This window comes from Ciconia boyciana, chromosome 6 (genome assembly GCF_034638445.1).
Source record: "Ciconia boyciana chromosome 6, ASM3463844v1, whole genome shotgun sequence".
In the NCBI taxonomy this organism is placed as follows: domain Eukaryota; kingdom Metazoa; phylum Chordata; class Aves; order Ciconiiformes; family Ciconiidae; genus Ciconia; species Ciconia boyciana.
In genome coordinates, this window is record NC_132939.1 from 562,386 (window position 1) to 581,759 (window position 19,374).

The 19,374-nt window shown below is 46.7% G+C and overlaps 1 protein-coding gene across 1 annotated transcript in view; it reads right to left on the reverse strand.

Annotated features, from left to right (window-relative positions):
• Nucleotides 1-19,374, reverse strand: part of IGHMBP2 (immunoglobulin mu DNA binding protein 2) — a 48,090-nt gene that overhangs the window by 25,636 nt on the left and 3,080 nt on the right. The window contains exons 3-8 of the mRNA XM_072866061.1: nucleotides 18,538-18,730; nucleotides 17,699-17,796; nucleotides 9,700-9,863; nucleotides 9,099-9,299; nucleotides 4,750-4,897; nucleotides 2,216-2,390 (exon numbers count right to left, since the gene is read on the reverse strand). Coding sequence (XP_072722162.1) covers nucleotides 2,216-2,390; nucleotides 4,750-4,897; nucleotides 9,099-9,299; nucleotides 9,700-9,863; nucleotides 17,699-17,796; nucleotides 18,538-18,730 — 979 coding nt within the window. The remainder of the gene's footprint in view (nucleotides 1-2,215; nucleotides 2,391-4,749; nucleotides 4,898-9,098; nucleotides 9,300-9,699; nucleotides 9,864-17,698; nucleotides 17,797-18,537; nucleotides 18,731-19,374) is intronic.

Here is a 19,374-nt window from a genome sequence, read left to right on the forward strand (position 1 = left end):
GGAGGAGTGTGCTTATCACTGCCAAGATCTGCAAAACAACAAGCATTTGTGCATCCGATGATGGTAAAATGAGAAGATGATACAGCATCTTAACATCATTTGCACCATCTCTTAGCCACCTGCTGTGAGCCGCTGCCTCCCTTGGATTTTTCATTTCCCTTGTTCAAAATTCAAGTGAGATTATAGATATGTATCTTGCTCATTATTTTTTGGAAGCAGGAGAGAAAGTTTATGAAGTCAGCCCTATTTCTCTGCTTCTGCACAATGACGGTTCAGTAATTCCAGATCTAGAGCTAGATAAACATGTGCACGTTTATATTTTCAACAACCCGAAGGCTCCCCAGTGCTATTTGGAGTATCCCCCTCGAAGCACAGGCAATTTGCACTAGCTACAGATCTTTTCCACAAACTAATTGTTCTAAATAAGCACGTTGTAGGTATTGTGAGGTTTTATAATCACTGTGGTGTGTGTGATAACGCAGCATCTCGGTGGGCCAACTCCCACATTAATACGTTAAATAAATAAACGTGGAACCACAGAAGCAGAATTTAATAAAGGGAAGAGAAGACTTGGATTAAACTGAGTATGAGCCTGAATTCACTCTAGAGAGCCTGCAGTCAGCAGAGAGGAGGTAAACCAAGCCACCCTTCTTGCCAGGCGCAAGGAAACTTCACGTAGAAAAACAGATCATCTTTCTTAAAAACAAACATTTAAAAGTTTATATATAAATACTGGTCAGTGAAACCAGAATTTGTGTCTCTGTTTTGTTCACCTTCTGTTTGCTTACCATTTTACTGGTTTGAATGGCTGATGTGATTGTTTTAAACTGTTTTTTGAACAACTTTTCTAACCACTCTGAAAATTACTTTGCATAACAGAGAGAAAACGAAGAATTCAAACAGAGTGCTGCTAAGCAAGTGGAATAAAAAAAAAATCTCTGCTGATGACACATCCTCAGGAAAAACATCTGTCAAAATATACACAATTTTGAGTAATCCAATCCTAGCGCATAGCATAAGTATCCTTCTCACTAACGAGACAAACCAAAGCAAACAACGCAAGCTCAACACATTGAATTCTTTGGAGCATGTTTCAGGTGACTGATGGAAGGATGCAGACAAGCGCACAGCAGCGCCAGCCAGGACAGTACCCTCCGATTTCATGCTGTTTATCTGCTGTTTATCTCAGCAGCACCTGCCCCTTGCGCAGAGGCCATGGCGGTGAGTGGAAGGACCCCACATCATTACAAAGGCTTTTTGAGCAGAGCTGTTTCCATGATGCTGCAGAGCTACCTCTGACGTTCCCAGTGTAACAGATCTCCCTGAAACACGGTTTGGCGTAAGCTTCTGCTCACTCTTCCTGCCTCGTTGCACTCACCCTCCCTGTCTGCCCTGCTTTTTCTGCAGAGGATCCTCTCTGTTGTGGGCACACAACTCCTAAGTAAGTGTGGGACAAGGACAAAAGGCAATCTTGGAGGAGGCTGGGACTCTAGGTGCGGACTGTGCCCCTGATGCAGCTTAAAGGACCTCTGCAAAATGCGCACAGCAGTGTTTCAAAGGCAGAGAGCTCCCTGTCACTGTGTGAGCAAGTATTCCCACTGTGAATGGCCGGGATTTGGTACAGAATCACCTTCTGTTTCTGAGGTTTGCTTTAGCAGCTCTACCAAGGTAACCCACCTAAGGTTGTTCCTATAAAACTCAATCCAATGCGCAGACTCCTGCAGGCCACGTCTCTGCTCCCCCACGGATGACAGCCTCACAGGCAAGGTGCACACGCCTTTGAGAATCGCCAGCAACTCCAGAGCGGGGCTGAAGGCTGCCTGTCAGATCGCTCTCCCTGTCTGCAAACTCAAAACCCTTGCAAGCCCTGGAGCAGTTGCCCAGCAGGCACTCATCAGCACAAAAGGCGACTTTCCAGCGCCATGCTGACTACACGCGCTTTGCTATTAGGTGGCTCGGTCAGCAGCAGGTAAAACGACCAACTGTCACGTCCTCGTGCAATAAGGAAGCCTGTTCAGATGGAGCCGCATTAAACTTTAAGCAGTGACCATCAATAAAACAGGTCTGACTTAATTCTGGCAGTGTGACCAAACCCAGCTGATGGCAGATACCAATAAATAATCCACATTAAAGAAATCTCTTGACACTTGAGCCATTCAGAAGCATTTGGCTGCATAAATAACAGGAGGACCCAGGACCGTGAGCTGCTCCTTACTTGTGAGAGATGATGGTGGGAGGAAGCTGTTTGTGATCCCCGGCCAGGATGCACTTTGGAGCCTTCAGCAGAGGTATCCAGCAGCTGGCTTCCAGGGCCTGAGCACACTCATCTATCACCACGAGATCAAAGTGATTTTCAGGGAGCAGCTTCAGTGGGCCATCGGAGGAAGCACCTAATTAAAGGAGAAAGTGCACAGCTTAGCAGGGAAGCACAGAAGAGCAAGCAACCTGTTTTTAAAACAAACCACACACACTTTAATTGTGATTGAGGGAGGCAGGTAAAATAATGTTTCTTCGCAGAGATTTAGAAATTCCGCTGTGTAGTCCATACCAAATACACATACATTTATATGCATATGTCAGAATTGTTTTTGCCAATTTCTGTTTGTACTTTTTTGCCCTGGCATCTGGGCCCAAAAGCTTCCAAGTATCTTTGAAAACAACAGTGAAACCCAGATGACAAACAGAACAATATGCTCGAATACTTCACCCAGAGCAGGAGCAGAGCAAAAGCACTAATGAACACCCACTTTCCTTCTGCCCTCAACTGCAAACAAAACTTCTCACCAACCAAAACTGAAAGGATGACGGACTTGAGATTTGCCTTGCCTGATACACTGAGGGACACCCCAAGAGGGCAAGATCAGTTGAGACCCTGACTCCTCTGCCCTGCTGACCCTGGCTGTGCTACTCTGTCCTTCCTCATGGCAGCAGGAGAAGGGAAAGCGCAGGAGACTGTAATCAGACAACCACGGCAAGGGCTATTTTTTCCCATCGGACGTCCATTTGTAATGTCAAACAAATAACCCTTACACACGTCCTACTATAATCCAGACATGAACCGATATTGATCCACGCCTTGATCAGAACTGTGAATTTCAGAGGCATCAAAAGTATCACTGCAATTCATAATAAAAAGGGATGCAAAAGGAGGAGAGGAGGATTAAGAAGCCAGCACGCCAGACAAGGAGATTTTTATTCACTGCATTCACAGAAATGTTTTTTTCCAAAGCTCCTGTGCTATTGCAGTGTAGCTCTGAAAGCAGCTCTGATTAGGGGTGATTTTGCTTTGCCACTGTAAATCCTGTTGCCTCTACAGCTTTGCATCCGTTCAGATGTTACAGTTGGTCAACTGAGACACCACATTTTCCTTTAAAAAATTTTTTTCCAGCCTATATGAATCCACTCTGGTAACAAGGGGCATACAGTTTGAACTTGACTTCTGCAATTCTGCCATGCTGAAGGTGAAAGGCAGATAAATAAGTAGAAAGGTTCTCTCTATCTAAAAAAGACTGTACCAACGTGGCATGCAGCTGTGCAGATGGTTTTCTTCCCTTACAGCCTTGCAGCTCAACTTGAGTTTATCGAACTCCCATTAACTAAAGGTCACTGGTGTCCCTGTGTGTTGCCATGATAGAATTCTCTCTCTGCTGAACCTAGCAACAGAGCACTTTGGCTTGCGTAAATAATAATTCCCATCAAACTATGTGGTTTCAGACAAATACCAAGATAGCTTAACTAAGAAAAATACAAAATCCAAACTCCTTGTTTGTCCACCACCTTTTGCTGAAGCAGAATTGCACAGACCTCCACACTGGCTCACAAGCTCCGGAGTCCCAGGAGAAAATCACATCTGATCAACACAAGGGGTCAGCACAAAATACCAGTTTTACTGAAAAAAGGAAACCTCTTCATTTTTTCAGGCGAAGTTAAAAGAAGTGAGAGGCCAATTCCCAGCAAATAATGCACTGGAAGGATTTATCTTTCCTTTAAACTCACATTAGTAACTTGTGAATGCCCGATGAGGTTCTTTTTTATGACCTAAAATTATTGATGTTTCCCTTCAGCAAATAATCCCTGAGCAACCAACTCTGACGACTGTAAGTGGGCCCTGGAGTATTATACATCTGATCTAGAAAAGCACTTTAGCACGTGTTAAACTTTAAGCACTTATGTTCCCCTTTGATCGCAAGGGTATTACTTTCCTACTTAGAGATGCAGATGTGCCTACACGCGCTGCCTGACGAATACCTGGAACTGTTCCCTAAATCCCATGTTGTTTACACCACTTGGGTGACTTACAGAACTAACCAAATACGTGCAGACTGAGACCAGGCTACGGAAACATGTGCCGTATTCAATCACTCACAGAAATTATCCAAGCAGGAAAGCAATTCCATGTGACTTATGAAATCAATAAGCAGACTGCACACCTCCAATAGCACTTGTTTACTCACTGAAAGCTCAGCTCCTACTCAGAACTAACAAAGATGGGCTACGCTGGCTCACACCAAAGGCCCTCCTAGACCCATATTCTTTGCTAAACAACAACATCACGTGCCAGAGTGTAAGCAGGGAGAATCCTACTGTGGAGGAGTTTGAGAGCATGCAGCGACTGAACTCCCAGGAGCCTGGAGCAGGAAGACTGAGTCTCTCTCCTAGCCTAGGAGGATGCTGTATTGCAGGGCACACGGTTTACGTGAGTCCTGGCAAGTGAGGTAAAATACTGCAAAGAAAAAGAGGATCTCACACCTGTATTTGTAGCAAGGACAACACTGGCATGGGTAAGGGCTGCAGCCATGGCAGTTTCTTCTCGTTCCTTTAGCTCCTTTCTCAGTGCCTTAACCTCACTGAGAAAATGGCTCCGCTCTCCCTTGTCTTGAGCCTTTTTGGTTTTTGCCTATAAAATAGAAAAATCAAGATAGAACAAACTGTTTTGAGTCCTAGGGATATGTTCAGCTTCTCAGATAACCAAAGAACCTGGATACAGCATGGCTTCTCTATGTCCACCATGACACAATGGCTCATCATAATCAGCCCCACGAAACCTTGGTTTCTCTTCCCTCTCCCTGCCAGAAAGCCCCTTCCACAATCAGCGTTGCTTGAAGCACATAAAGAATATTTCTGTCCATGCAAAAGATAGAATTATATCAATACAACCCCAGGCTCTGAGCATGAAGCAGCAAAATGAGAATATTGCTGTCCATCAGACCATCCGGGAATATCAGGAGGAACACCATCACTCCGGGTTGACAGCAATTTCTCAGACTTAGTGGGTCCATGCTTAAACTCTTCTGGCTGCACATTTTGATAATCTTGAATTGTGAGCATAAAGTGTTGAAGAGTAACTCCCTGTCCTTAAACCCTCTGTTCAGCCCTTCCTGCTCTGCCCTGTCCTCTCCCAATGCCCCAAAGTTCAGCAGGGAGAAGGTCAGATGCTTCAGTCCATCCAAGGGCCGAGTCTATGCACCAGTCAAAGCATCTGGGCACAAAGCAGGGAGTAATGTATAATGGTGATTGGGCTTAATGGGAAGAAGGGTCTCGTGCCTTTGCTGGGTGAGGAACCAGGACTTCCCACCTCATTCTGCTCCATTGCTCGGAGGAGGCAGGGACCCTCTGGCTCCAAGTGACCTTGAAGCAGGAGGGCTCCCCAAGTTAACTGCGCCATGTCCAGCCAAAGCAGCAGCTTTACGTTTTTAAGAAGGCATCTCTGTGTTGCTGTAAATGATTCAGAGCCATATCTAGACAGGCTCATGGCTTTTTTTAGCAATGCCTATTAAATATATCTAACACATCAAATCATCACCACTGGTTGCTAGCGCTTCCCCGGCTACAGACCAGCAGCTACGAAACAACGGCCAAGCTATCGTTCACTGCAAGTCACCCTGAGAAAGCTACCCACACTCTCAGATGGAAATTTGGATTATTTCCTTGGCGGTAAGGCTGATGACTTGAGAAAGCTGAAAAAGCTGCAGACAGAAGCTTTTATAAGCAGCCAAACCAATAAGACCTGATGGATCCTATAATCATCCTCTGTATGGATGGATTCTCCAGTGTCTAACACGGTTCAGCTCGTATTGCAGCCTTTTCCCTAGGAAAGACATTCACGTGTCTTGCTCCTCTACTCAGCCACCTGTTTTGGCTAAACTTGTAGGTATTTAATACCTGTGAGACCTCTAATGTCTGTCAAGTGTAGTGAAAATTGGCTGATTGGCTCAGAAGTTACAGGGGAGGGATCACAGACAGATACGCAGATAACGTGATCACACAGACATCTTTTCCTTAGCCTGATCTAAAAGGACAGGGTGGGCGCCAGGCCTGATATTCATTGAGCTGAAGGGACAAAGCAGATTAGCATCTCCTTCCTCTCTGCTAGAAACAGAGGAAGATTAGAGAGCAAAATTGATGGTGCCAGTAGGGCCAAGTTTAATGTCTGTTCTGCAAAAAAGATCTAGCTAGTAAATTAACAACAGCAACTGTTCTCTGGTGTTGGCTGGTGACATTAAGATCCAAACAGCTGACTGACTCTCAGCTCTGACAGCAGCTGAGGGAGCAGGGAGCCCAGTCCAGAGGAAACAGAGCAGGAAACTGTCAGTCAGCCCCAAGGATACTGCTTGGCACACTGTGAGGATCCACACTGGATCCCACTCACTCCTCGTTAGAGCTCTGTGGGTGCCAGCAGGCTCTAATTGTCCTGACCTGCCTCGTTTGGGCCCCCACCCACACACTCATTGGTCTAGGACCTGCATTTAAGGCCAGACCTTGCCCCTTCCCTGAGCTATAGGGTTTGTGTCCTAGGCCTGGCTTTCTCCTTGGGTTGACTGCAGATCTGTCTTGTCATTATTGCTCTGGACCTGTCTGGTGATCTGGACTGCTGGCTGGCCCTGCTCAGCATCACTGGACCTGTGTTGCCTTTCTTGCTCGGGTACTGTGGGGCTGCACCCTTGTTGGTACATGGAGTATCTAGAAGCTGATGTCCTGGAAAACTTGAAGCATGAACAGGTGAGGGAACAGAAAGGGGTAGAAACTGTGCAAAGTGAGCATGGGTTTTCATTTCTATTACTAGTTCTCCTGTGTTTGAGGGTAGTGGTGAAGGAAAGGAGTGAGAAGAGTCAAAATGTGGAATAGACAAAGGAAGGAATTATTACAGGGGCAAGCAGGGTTATGTTGCAGAGGAGAAACTGAGGCAGGATGAGGGAGAAATGGGCCAGGACCTCAGAAGTGAGCTCTCTACAGCCCAGAGAGAGAGAGATGCTAATGGGTCAGGTGCATCTTCTGTGAAAGACCTGATCGTGGGCAGCTCAAAGCGTTGCTATGCAAGCTGAACTGCAGCAGTATGTTAGCTCTTGGGTTTTTGTTTGGTATTTCAGGGCAGAACAAGCCCTGGTGGCCAGTGCCCATCACCACATACCCCTTGCTCTAGGGAGGAAGCAGATGGAGACCTTAGTGCTGAAAGCTCTGCTTTCTCCCTAATTTCCCTTTTACTATGGAAAATCAACAGTGAAAAAACCTCCTCCCACCTTTCAAAGTGCCTCCCAAGGAGAGGAAAGGGAAAAATTAACTGCTAGTGAGAAAGACATAAAATAAATTAAGAAATAAAAAAGACTTGGTGTAGAGCTGTGACTACAACCAGGTCTCCATCCCACAGATAAGTACATCCCCTTTGTGAACCTGCCTCTTGGCTACAAGTACAACTTTACCCAGCCCTCAGATGCCCTCTCCTTCCCTTACGTTATGTGCAAGAACAACTTGTCTGCCGAGTGACTTCCCCAGCTGCTCAGCAACAGAAACACCAGATGATGCATAACCACATTTGGGAAAACTGAAGCTGCTGCCATAGCGGTGGCTGCAGCTTAATGTTCATGGAGCTGAAAGCCATGTTTGGCTTCATTTAAAAAAGTAAACATGCAGTGCCTTACTGAAGGGCAGGGCAATGTACTTAGGCAAGTATGACACAATGTGTGTGCAGGGGTATGAAGGTGCCCTCCTGCATCCTTGATTGAGACAGGATCTCTCTTGAGCTGGATGCATCTGCAAAATGGCTTCTGGAGAATGCTGCCACCAGAAGAGGGAGGGGGGGAATCTAATTAGTATCAAAACCTATCGTCTCAAGTAAAAGAGCTACTTTGTAAATTAAGTTTAGGAAAATCGGGTTGTGAAACAAGAAATTAAGGATGCATTTTTATAGTGTACTCTACTTTCTACTTGAGGTGGCTGAGAGTGGGAGGGAGTGTCAGGACAGCCAGACATCTCATTAGGAAGTGAATTAATGATGTGAATGTTTCTCTTGCTCTCTGGTGAAGAGGATTGCATGAACAATGCTAGACAGATAATCTAGAGAGCAGGGCACTGCAGCATCTCCCCGTGCAGCAGTAATGACTATGACTTTGCCACTTCAATGAGGAATTCAGCTAGGAGGAGTTTTGCCCTCAGCTGCCTCTATGGCAGATGAAGATGAGCACTGGTGGCAGGCAACTGAGGAGGCTCAGGCAGCCCCTGGCAGCAAGGCTCTCTGTGAGATACCTTTTCAGGCTGGAAGCCTTCCCCATTTCTAAAACTGCCAGGCTTGCACCTCAGTTCCTTTCCTCCAAGGCCAGGTTAAATGCCTCCCAATCAGAGTAAATGGGAATAACCCAGGCCGCATGCATCTCCAGCTGTCACTGTTAGTCCCCTGCACTATGCTATTTTTTCCTTTCCTCTCCCCTGAAGTAGCCTTTCTAGGGTTTACTGATGACAGAGGCTCATGCCCACCAATATTTTACCCCTGCCTGTATACAGTAAGATCCAGACTGGGAGCATCACTGGGGGCTCATGGTGCCCTGAACCCACAAATACCAGGTTCAACCAGGGTGCAGGCTGGCTGCATGCTGCCCATGGCTCACATCAGGACTAGTGTCTGTGACTTGCCTCTAGCCACTGATTTTGGGGCAACCCAGCCCACCTGGCTGTAGCAATTGTCTTCTAAGAACATGCAACAAGTGGCAGAGTTGTTCCTTAACTTTAGAGACAAAGCAGCTTGCCTGGCTAGCAGATCAGGTACTGCTAATCTAGGGAGCTGGCATTCGGGTAACCCACCCGGGGCATGTTGCAGGGACACGTACAAAGGCCTGGTCGATGTCCTTCCTGATATCCACCACTATCTGGGCATTGTCACCACGGGCCAAGACTGCGTCCAAGGAATGCTGTTGGATGGGCTCCAGCAGGCGAGCAGGGTGCCCAAGCCGCAGGATGCGGGCTTTGTAGCCAGCCAGCCTTTCCACCAGATTGTCCACAGCAACGTTGGAAGGGGCACAACACAGGACCTGCAAGGGGAGAAACCAAGTGCTTGTTACTGCCAAGGACAGCAGAACACTGGAGCAACAGTGTCTGAGCAGGAAGACACTCAGCAGAGAGGCAGACCAACACATCCATTGGGAATAAACCACTGACATCTCCACAGCCTCCAGACACCAAAGGCAATTCTCACCTTGCTCTGAAGCACTAGTGCAGGGTCTTCAATAAATAGCAAATCTGAGCTTTGAAGCTTCTATTTGCACCTAACTTCAGCTGATGGGGGAAACTCCCTGGTCCTTGCAAGCCAAGCCAGACTCTGCAGTGTAGCACAGCCGCTACTGGATCTGCTCCAGCTGCCATGAAGCCCAATGAGTTTGCAAAATAAACCCAGGTGATCACTGTCGCTACAGTCCTGCCACTGATACTCACTTTCAGGCCTTGCTGTACAGCTTGCAAGATGATCTCTACTAGTGTTGTGGTCTTCCCTGTGCCAGGTGGTCCATGGACGATGGCAAGCTCCCTCTGTGCCAGTGAGAAGGAGACAGCCTCCCTCTGCGATGCATCCAGCGAGTCATTGTAAAGCTTTAGAGGCTCTGGGGAGACAGCAGGAGATTCACTTGGACCTCAGCCCTAACTTGGGTGCTTGCTGAGAAGCACAAATACATGAATACAAATAAGAAGCTCCCAGTAGCTGGCCCAAATCAATTTGATGATAACCTTCTTGGGGAGGAAGGTACACTGTGTACCACCTAGGTGGCTAAAAGAGCCCAGACTGGTAAAAGTAAGGCTTGCTATGCTTTCAAAATGAACAGGCTGCCCACCCTGCATCTGTCTTCCCCCTTCTCTCTCCTACCCTGCTATTTTGCAGAAAGAGCAAGGATTCAGTTGTGAAAAGACACAGCTAGTCTGTATTGGAACTTTTCAGCATTTAAAGAGGCATTTACTTGCTATAACATCAAACATGTAGGATCTCCTGGGTGTGGAGGGTGCTCTGGGTTTATTTTAAAGGTGAGCCAGCATATTCAGTAAGCCTTCAATAAAAAGAGGGGAGTAGTAGTTGATCTTGCAAACAAATTGCTCCCATTCCAGTCAACAAACCCAACACAGCACTAGTGAAAAAGCAGCAGGAAAAACTACAGCATCTGAGCAGAAAAGAGCAGTCCTGTATTGTTCAACAACGACTGAAAAGGAAGGCAGGAAAAAGATTACAAACTGGCAATATAAACTATGAAAAACTAAAATTAGTTTGGGCTTTCATGATCAGAAAGGAAAAAAGGGAAAAGAATATGCAAATTGCATTGCAAGAGAACTGGTTTCACTGCAGAAGACTGAATTCTCACAAGCTGCTTTTTATCTCCCGGATTTATCTAATTTAAACCCATATTTATTCTTATCCCCCATAATCCTGCTGCTAATCTCCTTGTTCATTATGGAAGTTAATTACAGCAGAGATGATGACTCATCACACTGAGGTTTACCAAAAATATGTTCCCACGAAAGCTTATGTAAGACAAATCTCTGGGCATCATGTGTTTTATCTCTACCTTTGCATTAAGGGCTTGATTAAAAGCATGAAAGTTTCTTCTTGTTTTAGGCAGGTTAACTTGTGTGCAACTCCCATGTAACTTCTGGCACTGACTTCTGAAGCAGCACAACTACACGAGGTGTCCGGGTCAAACAAATGACACTTCTTAAAAAGATGCTTGGTGAGGAAGAGAGAAACAGGACTAATGATACTTCTTCCTGTTAACCTGCCTCTTGCTTGATATGTAACTTTTGAGTTAGTGTGCTAATGACTAAGAGAAGACTAGGAAGCATCCCATGGGCTGGGGAAAAAGAAAGAATAGCTTAAAAACTGAAAGGCATTTCCCACAATGAGGAACAGCCGGAATGTAGGAGTCATTGATATTTCCTTGCTCAAGGAATGAGATCAGAAACAGGCTTCTCCACATGCATGCACACCCTCTTCCTTTAATCACATGCTGCCAAAAGTTGTTGTGTGGGCAGGCTGGGAAATGTGCCTCTCTTCTGGGCTGGGTGCATTAGTGGTGAGGAGGAGGGCAGAGCCTTTTAAGGGATGCTGTGGCTCCTCTGAACTGTTCTCCATCCACCAGCTGGGCTCTAAGTAGGCTCACCTGAAGAAATGCAGTTTAGCCACTCCAGCAGGGCTGGCCCAAGAGCTCTTTATAAGCAATCAGTTTAGAATTTGCACAGATGCTCCCAGAAGACACCCATTAACCCAGCTCTAGCCCTGTGGCATCAGCTCTGCGTTGCTGCAGCCTGCTCTGCCTGAGGCTGTCCACCTCAGCCCCCAACGCAGACCATGCAGAGGATGAATGTACATCTGCATCCTTGGGCCTGGCAGGGATGGGTCTTGCTGGTGGTCAGTAATTCAGCCCCTGATGCACAACTTGATTTAGGAATGTAGCATTGAAGAAAAAAAAAATCACCTTGGCCATCAAGGTTGGTCCTCCAACAACACCTCCAGGAACTGAGACACTTTTCTGCACGGTACCAGCAGTTCACGTGAAGAAGTGGGTTGGAGGGTGATATTCAAGTCCAGGAAAGGGGTCTTTGCACCAACCACAGATGGGAACAGTCCCTCCTGGGAGAAAGAGCTCAAGTTCTCCTCTTACTTCTCAATGTACCTTCCAAAGTATATTCCTCACCATCAGTGTATATGGGCATCGAGAGCAAACCGCACCCCGTGCCCAGCTCCTCTACAGTATGACCTAACTGCAGCCAAATGCTGTTGCACAAAATCCAAGTGGGTAATTAAGGCTGAAACAAGGAACTTTCCCTGCCCTCCCTATGAAGTATTTGGCAGCTGAGCTGTCTGGGCTGCTTAGTTTTCCCCATAGATCTCAAAGGTCTCTTCACAGCTGCTGTAATGACAAGAGATATCACATGGCAGAGGGACAAGGAGCATTTAAGATTTTTGCAAGTGACTTGGCACAGGCACTGGACTTGTGCCAAGAGGCCAAGGAAGTTTTGCTAGAAATCCCTGGTGCTTCCCCAGTGCTCTGCCTGCTGGGTCAGCTTTTACTGGGGACACCCTTGCCTTTTAACTAGGCTTTTTTTCTTCCTTCTTTCTCTTCAAATGTCTTTTTACAGCAATAGGCATCATTAGATATAAGCTGTGCCTTTTGCACTCCACGTGACCATGCGAGCCAGCCAGTGTCTGAGCACAGAGATGAACACCCCCTCGCTTTTTCTAGACCAAGACTACAGGAGAGAGCTGGTAGCTATTAGTGATCTGCACAGGATTATGCTTACAATAAGGCATAACCTTATTTCTGAAAGAAAAGAGAATGTGTCTATCCAGCAAGCAGAGCAATGCTGGCCTCTGCTGGCAAGCAAAGCTTCTCTATACATCCACAACAACATATGGGTGCCGGGGTCCCTGCATATATGCTGTGAGACAGCAGCTGTGAGCAGGGAACGGTTTCTTGTAGGAGATTTCTGGTGTGAAAGCTCTAAATGCTTCTGGGCCATGAGTGCAGGTTAAAGTGGAAGAGAGCTAAGCAGGGCATTTCTTATGGATGGGCTTCTGGATTTTGCTTCCCAGAGTCTGATGAGAGCAGAAATCCTGTTCAGTTCAGTTTGCCTTTTAGAAACTTATTCTCCCACTTGGTACCTTTCTGGAGGCAGCAAGGTAAGGGGTGCAAGTGCCTTGTGGTGGGGACCAGTCCCGTTCTTAGCTGCAGATCCCATCTACCCACTGGTGATACGTATGCTCCTTTTGACTACTCCATAGGTTATTCTTCCCAGAGCCTGTCTAGAGTTTTTGTGTTACGCCAAGGATATTTATTCTGAGTTGCATTTTTAAGTGTTTTGAAAGGAGTTAGGCTTTGATGTGCAGTGCTATAAGGTAACGCCTCAACCTCTGCACAATCCCAGCAGCTCAGGAGGAGAGATGAAAAGCACAGATTCAGTGCACGACTTCAGCAAATACAATCCTTCTGGGCACGTAAGGGGTGTGGGCTTGTGAGAGTGCACTGACATTTTTCATGATCTCCAGCAGCATTTCAGCTATGCCCTTTGTGTAGAAGAGACAGCCTCCAACATACCCCTGCCACTTACCATCCGATGGGGAGCCGCCAGCTTTCTGAATCAAACCTGAAGCCCCTGGCTGTCCCTCACAGTCCAGATCCCAAAACATTTATCAGGCCTGGCCCTGCTCAACCCTGAGCCCAAACAGACTCCTGGCTAGACCCAGAGGGGCAACCCAAGCATCTTGCAGTAGCAATGGTGTGAGAACCCACTAGCTGTGAGATTTCCTGTTGCCTGTAAAGACCATGGGATGAGAAGGCTGGTACAAACTGATTTCAGGCTTCTTGGGGTCAAAAGCCTGGCACTATTTTCCCGAATTACTGATAACCATCTTACACAAGCCCACTCCCCAAAACGTGCTCCCAGGACATTGTTCCAGTGGGAGTCATGCCTGTACCCATTACTACTGGGAGGGATTCATCCCCCCAGTAGTGAACAGGATTTTCCTGACGCTGTGGGAAACAGTTGTGCGCACATTAGCATAGCGGCAGCAACTCTGTCAGTCATCAGGAGCTGGGTAAAAGGGCACTAAATTGTTTTTGTCATTATTACCCTTCTGTGTATACTGATGTATTTTTAGTAAGCCAATATCATGCGCTGGTCAGACACCAGCAGCCACCAGCTACTTCAAAACCATGTTTCCATTGGCTTTATCAGACTCCTTGTCAACCTAATTGGTTGGCAACTGGATTTAGGCACCTTCCTGGGATGACACAGACTTTAATATAGATCCTCCAGGCACAGCGTTTGGCAGCCTGCTCTCCCAAGACAACCCAGGCAACTGCGATCCAGTCATGAGATCGCAACGCAGCACAGCAAAAAATAAGCAACTAAAACTATTTACCAGATCGGCCACAAGGATAACGTAACGCTATTCGGGTATGCCCTAAAGAGACCCTGTATAACTAACCTTTTGGGGAAAAAAAACCCAAATAGATGCTTTTCCCTCCAGGTTACAAAGCTCCATGTTGGGAAACAGCCACCAGCAGAAAGCACCGGCAGAGCAGAGGATGGCACTGAGACTCCACCAGCTTTGCTGCTGAAAAGAACCACCACATCTCGCACCTTTCAGTGGTACTGGCGAGCGTTCTGCGTTTCAGCTCCGCATTGTGTGCTGCTGCCAGGGTACCTACAGCCTGCTTGCCTGAGGACACGAAGCTCGCACAGACTTGCTGTCTATCTGTTGCCCTTTCAGTTCACACCCCCTTAACCCTGGTCACCTGCTGACCAGTTTCTAACCTATTTGATATCAAGTCCCTGCATGCTTTATGAAAACGCACAGTAGTATCAGAACCCACCTAAAAGCCCCAAGACTCCCAGGCTTGAAAAATGAGCTTCCAATTTTGTCCCCGCACTTAAATTAGATTTAGGATTCTGCTGCTGCACATATCACTTGCTGGAGCCTATTTTGCCCTTGGGAGAGCACCCCTGAACATCCAGAGCTAGGTGCTTATGATTTCCGCTGACATTTCTACTTCTCGATCTCCTTGTAATTTGGTTCTTCCCCACCGTTTGTACAGAAGACAGTGACAAACGCTCCCCCTCTAGGTATGGATCTCATCTACTCTGGGCCTTCCTCTTCTTTTCCTGCACAAGTGTCAGTGCTAGCTTTTTCTCTGGGTGGGTGTTTATACGGTCTCACTCCTACCCCGGCCTTCTGGGCTTTTGATTGAAGTGGAGCTTATATTGCATCCTGGAAGGGCGCTAATATAGATGTGTGTCTAGACAGGCAGTTTTATGAGTTGTACAGAACTTATTAACTCCGAGGCTCCTGATGGGTTTGTTTGAAATCAGATAATGGATGGGAGGAGACACATATGGGGAAGCATCTCCCTGAGAAACCAGGCTAAAAGATGCTTGGTCATGAAAGGAGATACTGTCTCATGGAGGAGAAGCAGCCTGAAATGCTGTGAGGTTTTTCTATCCTTCCTTGTCAGAGCATGCACCTGGGAAACACTGGCTGCCTTTTGCAGACAGTCCACACATCTGTGAGTTTCTGTACTGTTTGCAGGGACGCATCCCTGTGTCCTGAGGTGTACAAGGGACCTGGGGAACTGCATGTGCCATCATATAAGCATAAGAGACAGGATTTATCCAGTCAGCTGCCGAGTGCTCTCCCTTTCAGCTCGGTGGAGGCTGGCAGTTCAAGGCACCTTGCAGGACCTATTTAAAGTTCAAGTCATTATTATTTAATTCCTGGCTAGTATAACATCTTCCTAGTTGGGGAGAAAGGAGCTATAAATTGAGAAGGTAAATGGAAGGCCTTTCCACCCTGCCAGAGCGTTTTGCTGTTCTCAGGTGATATGCTGCCTTCTCATATTGCATCTCCTCTGTCTGATGTGGCTGAATGTTTCTATTGATCAATATTCTCAGTGCTGGGGAGATGTAAAATTCATCTCTGTGCTTAGTTTGCCACATTTGAGCAATTTGGTGAAAAGGAATTTTTCTTCATTAGAGAGGCAGTTCTGCTACCACAAGGGAAAAAGCAGAGTTGAAGCTGCTAAGAAAGTTAGTTCATTAAAATTTAATTCTTTTATCTAATATTAAAAACCTGAGTACAACAAGGTCCCTAGGTAGCCAAAAGGCTAAGAGGTTTGACTCAGGCTAAGCTCAGTGCTTCGAACTATGGAGATATGACTCACGCTAACATGAATTCTTCGTCCATGGTATATCATACTGAAGCCCAGCCTGAAGGTATACTGCAGGGGAATGGGAGTGTGTACGTGAAAGAGGCAAACCACTGTGGATAACCAAATACAGTAATCAAAGTAAAAGAAAAGCTGCAATGGCAAGCACAGAGCACAAGGAGCTGTGGTGGGGAGGAAACCGAGCAGAACCCTGGCCAGCAAGGAACCAGGCAGGGATGGATGGCTTCACCCATGGCATGCTGCTGAGTGGCGAGAGGAGAGACCTGAGCTCTCTATGTGGCTTAGATATAGACTGCCGGCCTGATCCTGCTAGCAGCTTAATCCACCCTCTGCCTTCATTCCCTGATTTTTGCAGCCCAGATGATATTTCCCTTCTGTCAAGGGATAATATTCATTAGCAGTTGCCGAGCACACGGATATTCTGCTGATCAGAGGCTGTGGTTTCCCCATGGTTTCTCTGAAAGGGTAAGCTGTGTAATTTCATCTTTAATTTTTCCAAAGATTCATGTCAAAAAAGATCTGAGCAAAAGGGGATTCTACTTATGTGCAATTTTTTTGACAGCTGTTGGTGAAACCAAATTGTGAGGTTTTAAGTATTTGATGAAACCAAAGCAGCCTGCACATCTCCAACTTGACTGAACACAACCAGAAGGCTGTAAAAATAAAAATACAAGTGTTCCCATGCTGTTTCAAACTGCAGTAGTTCCACAGTCGCTTAATTCCCATGAAGGCAGAGTTATTGGATTTTTAATATAGAAGCTGTGCTGGCAGTTTCTGATCTTTGAAGTTTATGGATGGGATTGGGGCAGGAAGCAAATAAGAAATGCCTCATAAACTAAATTGAATTTCAGACTCATGAATGTGTGCAAACGAATTCCCTCATCACAAATCCTGCCTGCTTTATGCCAGAATACAGCTTTACTTGGTACACTCTGAGAAAAGCGAGCATTAGTTAGCTGAATAGTCTCTCTTCCAGCGATGACAAGGGTCTTTACATGAGTGAAGTGTGTCCAGTGACCCATAAACGAGTATGAAAAGTAAGTGTTCGATGCTGCCAGTTGCAACACCACTTATTGCTCACATTCAATACTCAGGTCTTGCCTGGAGCAAAGTAAGCTGCGCGTTTGGTGTGGATAAAAACTTTGCAAAGATCAGTTATTTGTGTTCCTATGGGCAATTTCAAAGAATGGGTCTTGAACTGAGAGACCACAAGTGCCCTTCTCAGCTGGTCAGCCCCAGAGACAGGACCTGGAGGACTGGAAGAGGAGTAATGGCAGCACAGTGTGGGAAATGCCTGCATAGTCATCACTTGGGGCTCTGGCTCTTTGCCTCCGTCAGATGTGACATCTGAAGAGGTGAGCATCCCCCTAACTGGGCAGGGACAGAGCGCAGAGCCCTTATCCTGTGGGTAGGGAACTTCAGGCTTCACTGATTGCTCTGGAGAGTGAAGATTCTGCCCTCCTCCCCCTTGCCCCACAGTAACTTTCCATATCTTTGCTTAAAACTTGCATGAGAGCAGCAGCATCATCTGCTCTCACCAGTCCGTCCAAAACTGCTCTCCACCTGTGTAACTCGGCTTCACATGCTAAGGCACACTAAAACCAGTTGCAGTCTCGGTGTGTGTACTTGGCTGTGAAGGTTCAGGGGCTCTGACCCTAAAGGTGAGAAAGATCAATCCAGCATCTGCCATCAGTCTGGTGTAAAGTCTTATAAAGAAGCATCCTTACTTGTTTCACTGAATGCACTTGGATCAGACGAAAAGAAGAGGACGTTGATCAGATCAGAGGCTGGACCACTGTGATACTGCTTTAGTGCAGTTAAAGCTCTGTCAAAGAAGAAAATAGCCAGGTTACATGCACAGCATGAATTCCTTCAGAGATCCCTGCACACCTCAGGGCCCCGCGACAGAACACTGTGGGCACAGATTCAACTCTTCCAAAGCTGAAAAATGTTACTCCACAACAGATGAATCCTATCTAATCGCTGCATCCCCCAGCCCTCACACACACATCCCCTATGCTGGCCAGACTCCCACTTTCTCCTCTTACTCCACTTTGATACAGTCAGGCCCTGTGCCGAGCCTTTTCAGCACATTAATTCAGCAAAGAGCTACTCACTTCATTTTGCCTGCTAGGATGGAAAAGGCTCTACAGAGAATCCAGTGAGTACCAGAGGTGATACAACAACGGGACCAAAATATGTGGCTGTGTAGGATGAGGGGCGGGAGAGGAATAGGGAAGAGCAGGACCATAACAGCCAGCAGGCAGATAAATTTAGGCTGTTGTGACACTGTAGCATAACATATCCAATTGAGTTATCTCAGTACGGGTTCCCTCAGTAGTTAGCAGAGACAGAAAGGCACATCCAAAAGGTGGATACCTCCCCTAAGTGGAGCTGCTATAGGAGTAAGAGGAATAAGACAGGAAAAGAGAGAAACCAAGCCGAGCTAAGTAAACCAAGATCTGTCTCAGAAGAGCTTTTCCAGAATAAACTTGGCAATTTTCAACTGGCTTTTGCACTCCTCAGCAGAGTGACTATAGGTGAGCTGCAACCCCGTGGCGCTTACTTTTTCAGCCTGTTGTAGGTGACATCGTTGGCCAATTTCAGCAGGCGGTAAGAGCTCTCTCGGTCCAAGCTCAGCATGCCATCTCGAGATTCCTCAAAGGCAACAGTCACTGCTTTGGAGGTGACACGTGTTACAATGCCAGTGGAGAGCGGATCACCCTGGCCAGCTGAATCGTAAAGGCCCGCAATGTCCCCTGCAAAGACAAGTTTGAAGAGAGAGCGTGAAGTGGGGCAAACACTTTGAAAAGACGCTCTTCTGGGGAGACCAGCAACCAAGCACGGTCCAATGCAGGCAGCAGGACCACCTACACCAACCACGGCTCCAGAACCGTGTTTCCTGCCAAGGTCAGAATTTGTGTCGAGCCCATAAACGAAGGAGAATATCCTTCTCTTAGCTGACAGAAAGCGCACAGCAAGAGGGAGCCAAAGGACAGTTAGCAGTGAGAAGACACCAGACAGCAACTAACCAGCTGCCTTCAGACCTTCATACGCTACAGGTCTTGGGGTGGAGACCAGCAGTGCTCCCCATAGCCAGAGCTGCTCAGAAAGCCAACATGCTTTCACACAGACCTTGGGAGAACGTGACTTCTCTGAACTCTCAGACAAGCCATTTTACATCCATTTTATTTTTTAATAATAGCCAGGGAGTCTGCATGACAATATGTGCCTCCCAGGTGACTGCTATATGCCAGTCAGCAGAACTAAGAAAGACCAGAGATTTTTCAGGACTCGCTACAGCTTTTCACAGTCACTGTGAAATGACAAAAGAGAGTCGAATTACATAGTGTAATGGTGAAATGGAGATTTTGAGCAGGATGTTTGACTAAGTTCGTAACTT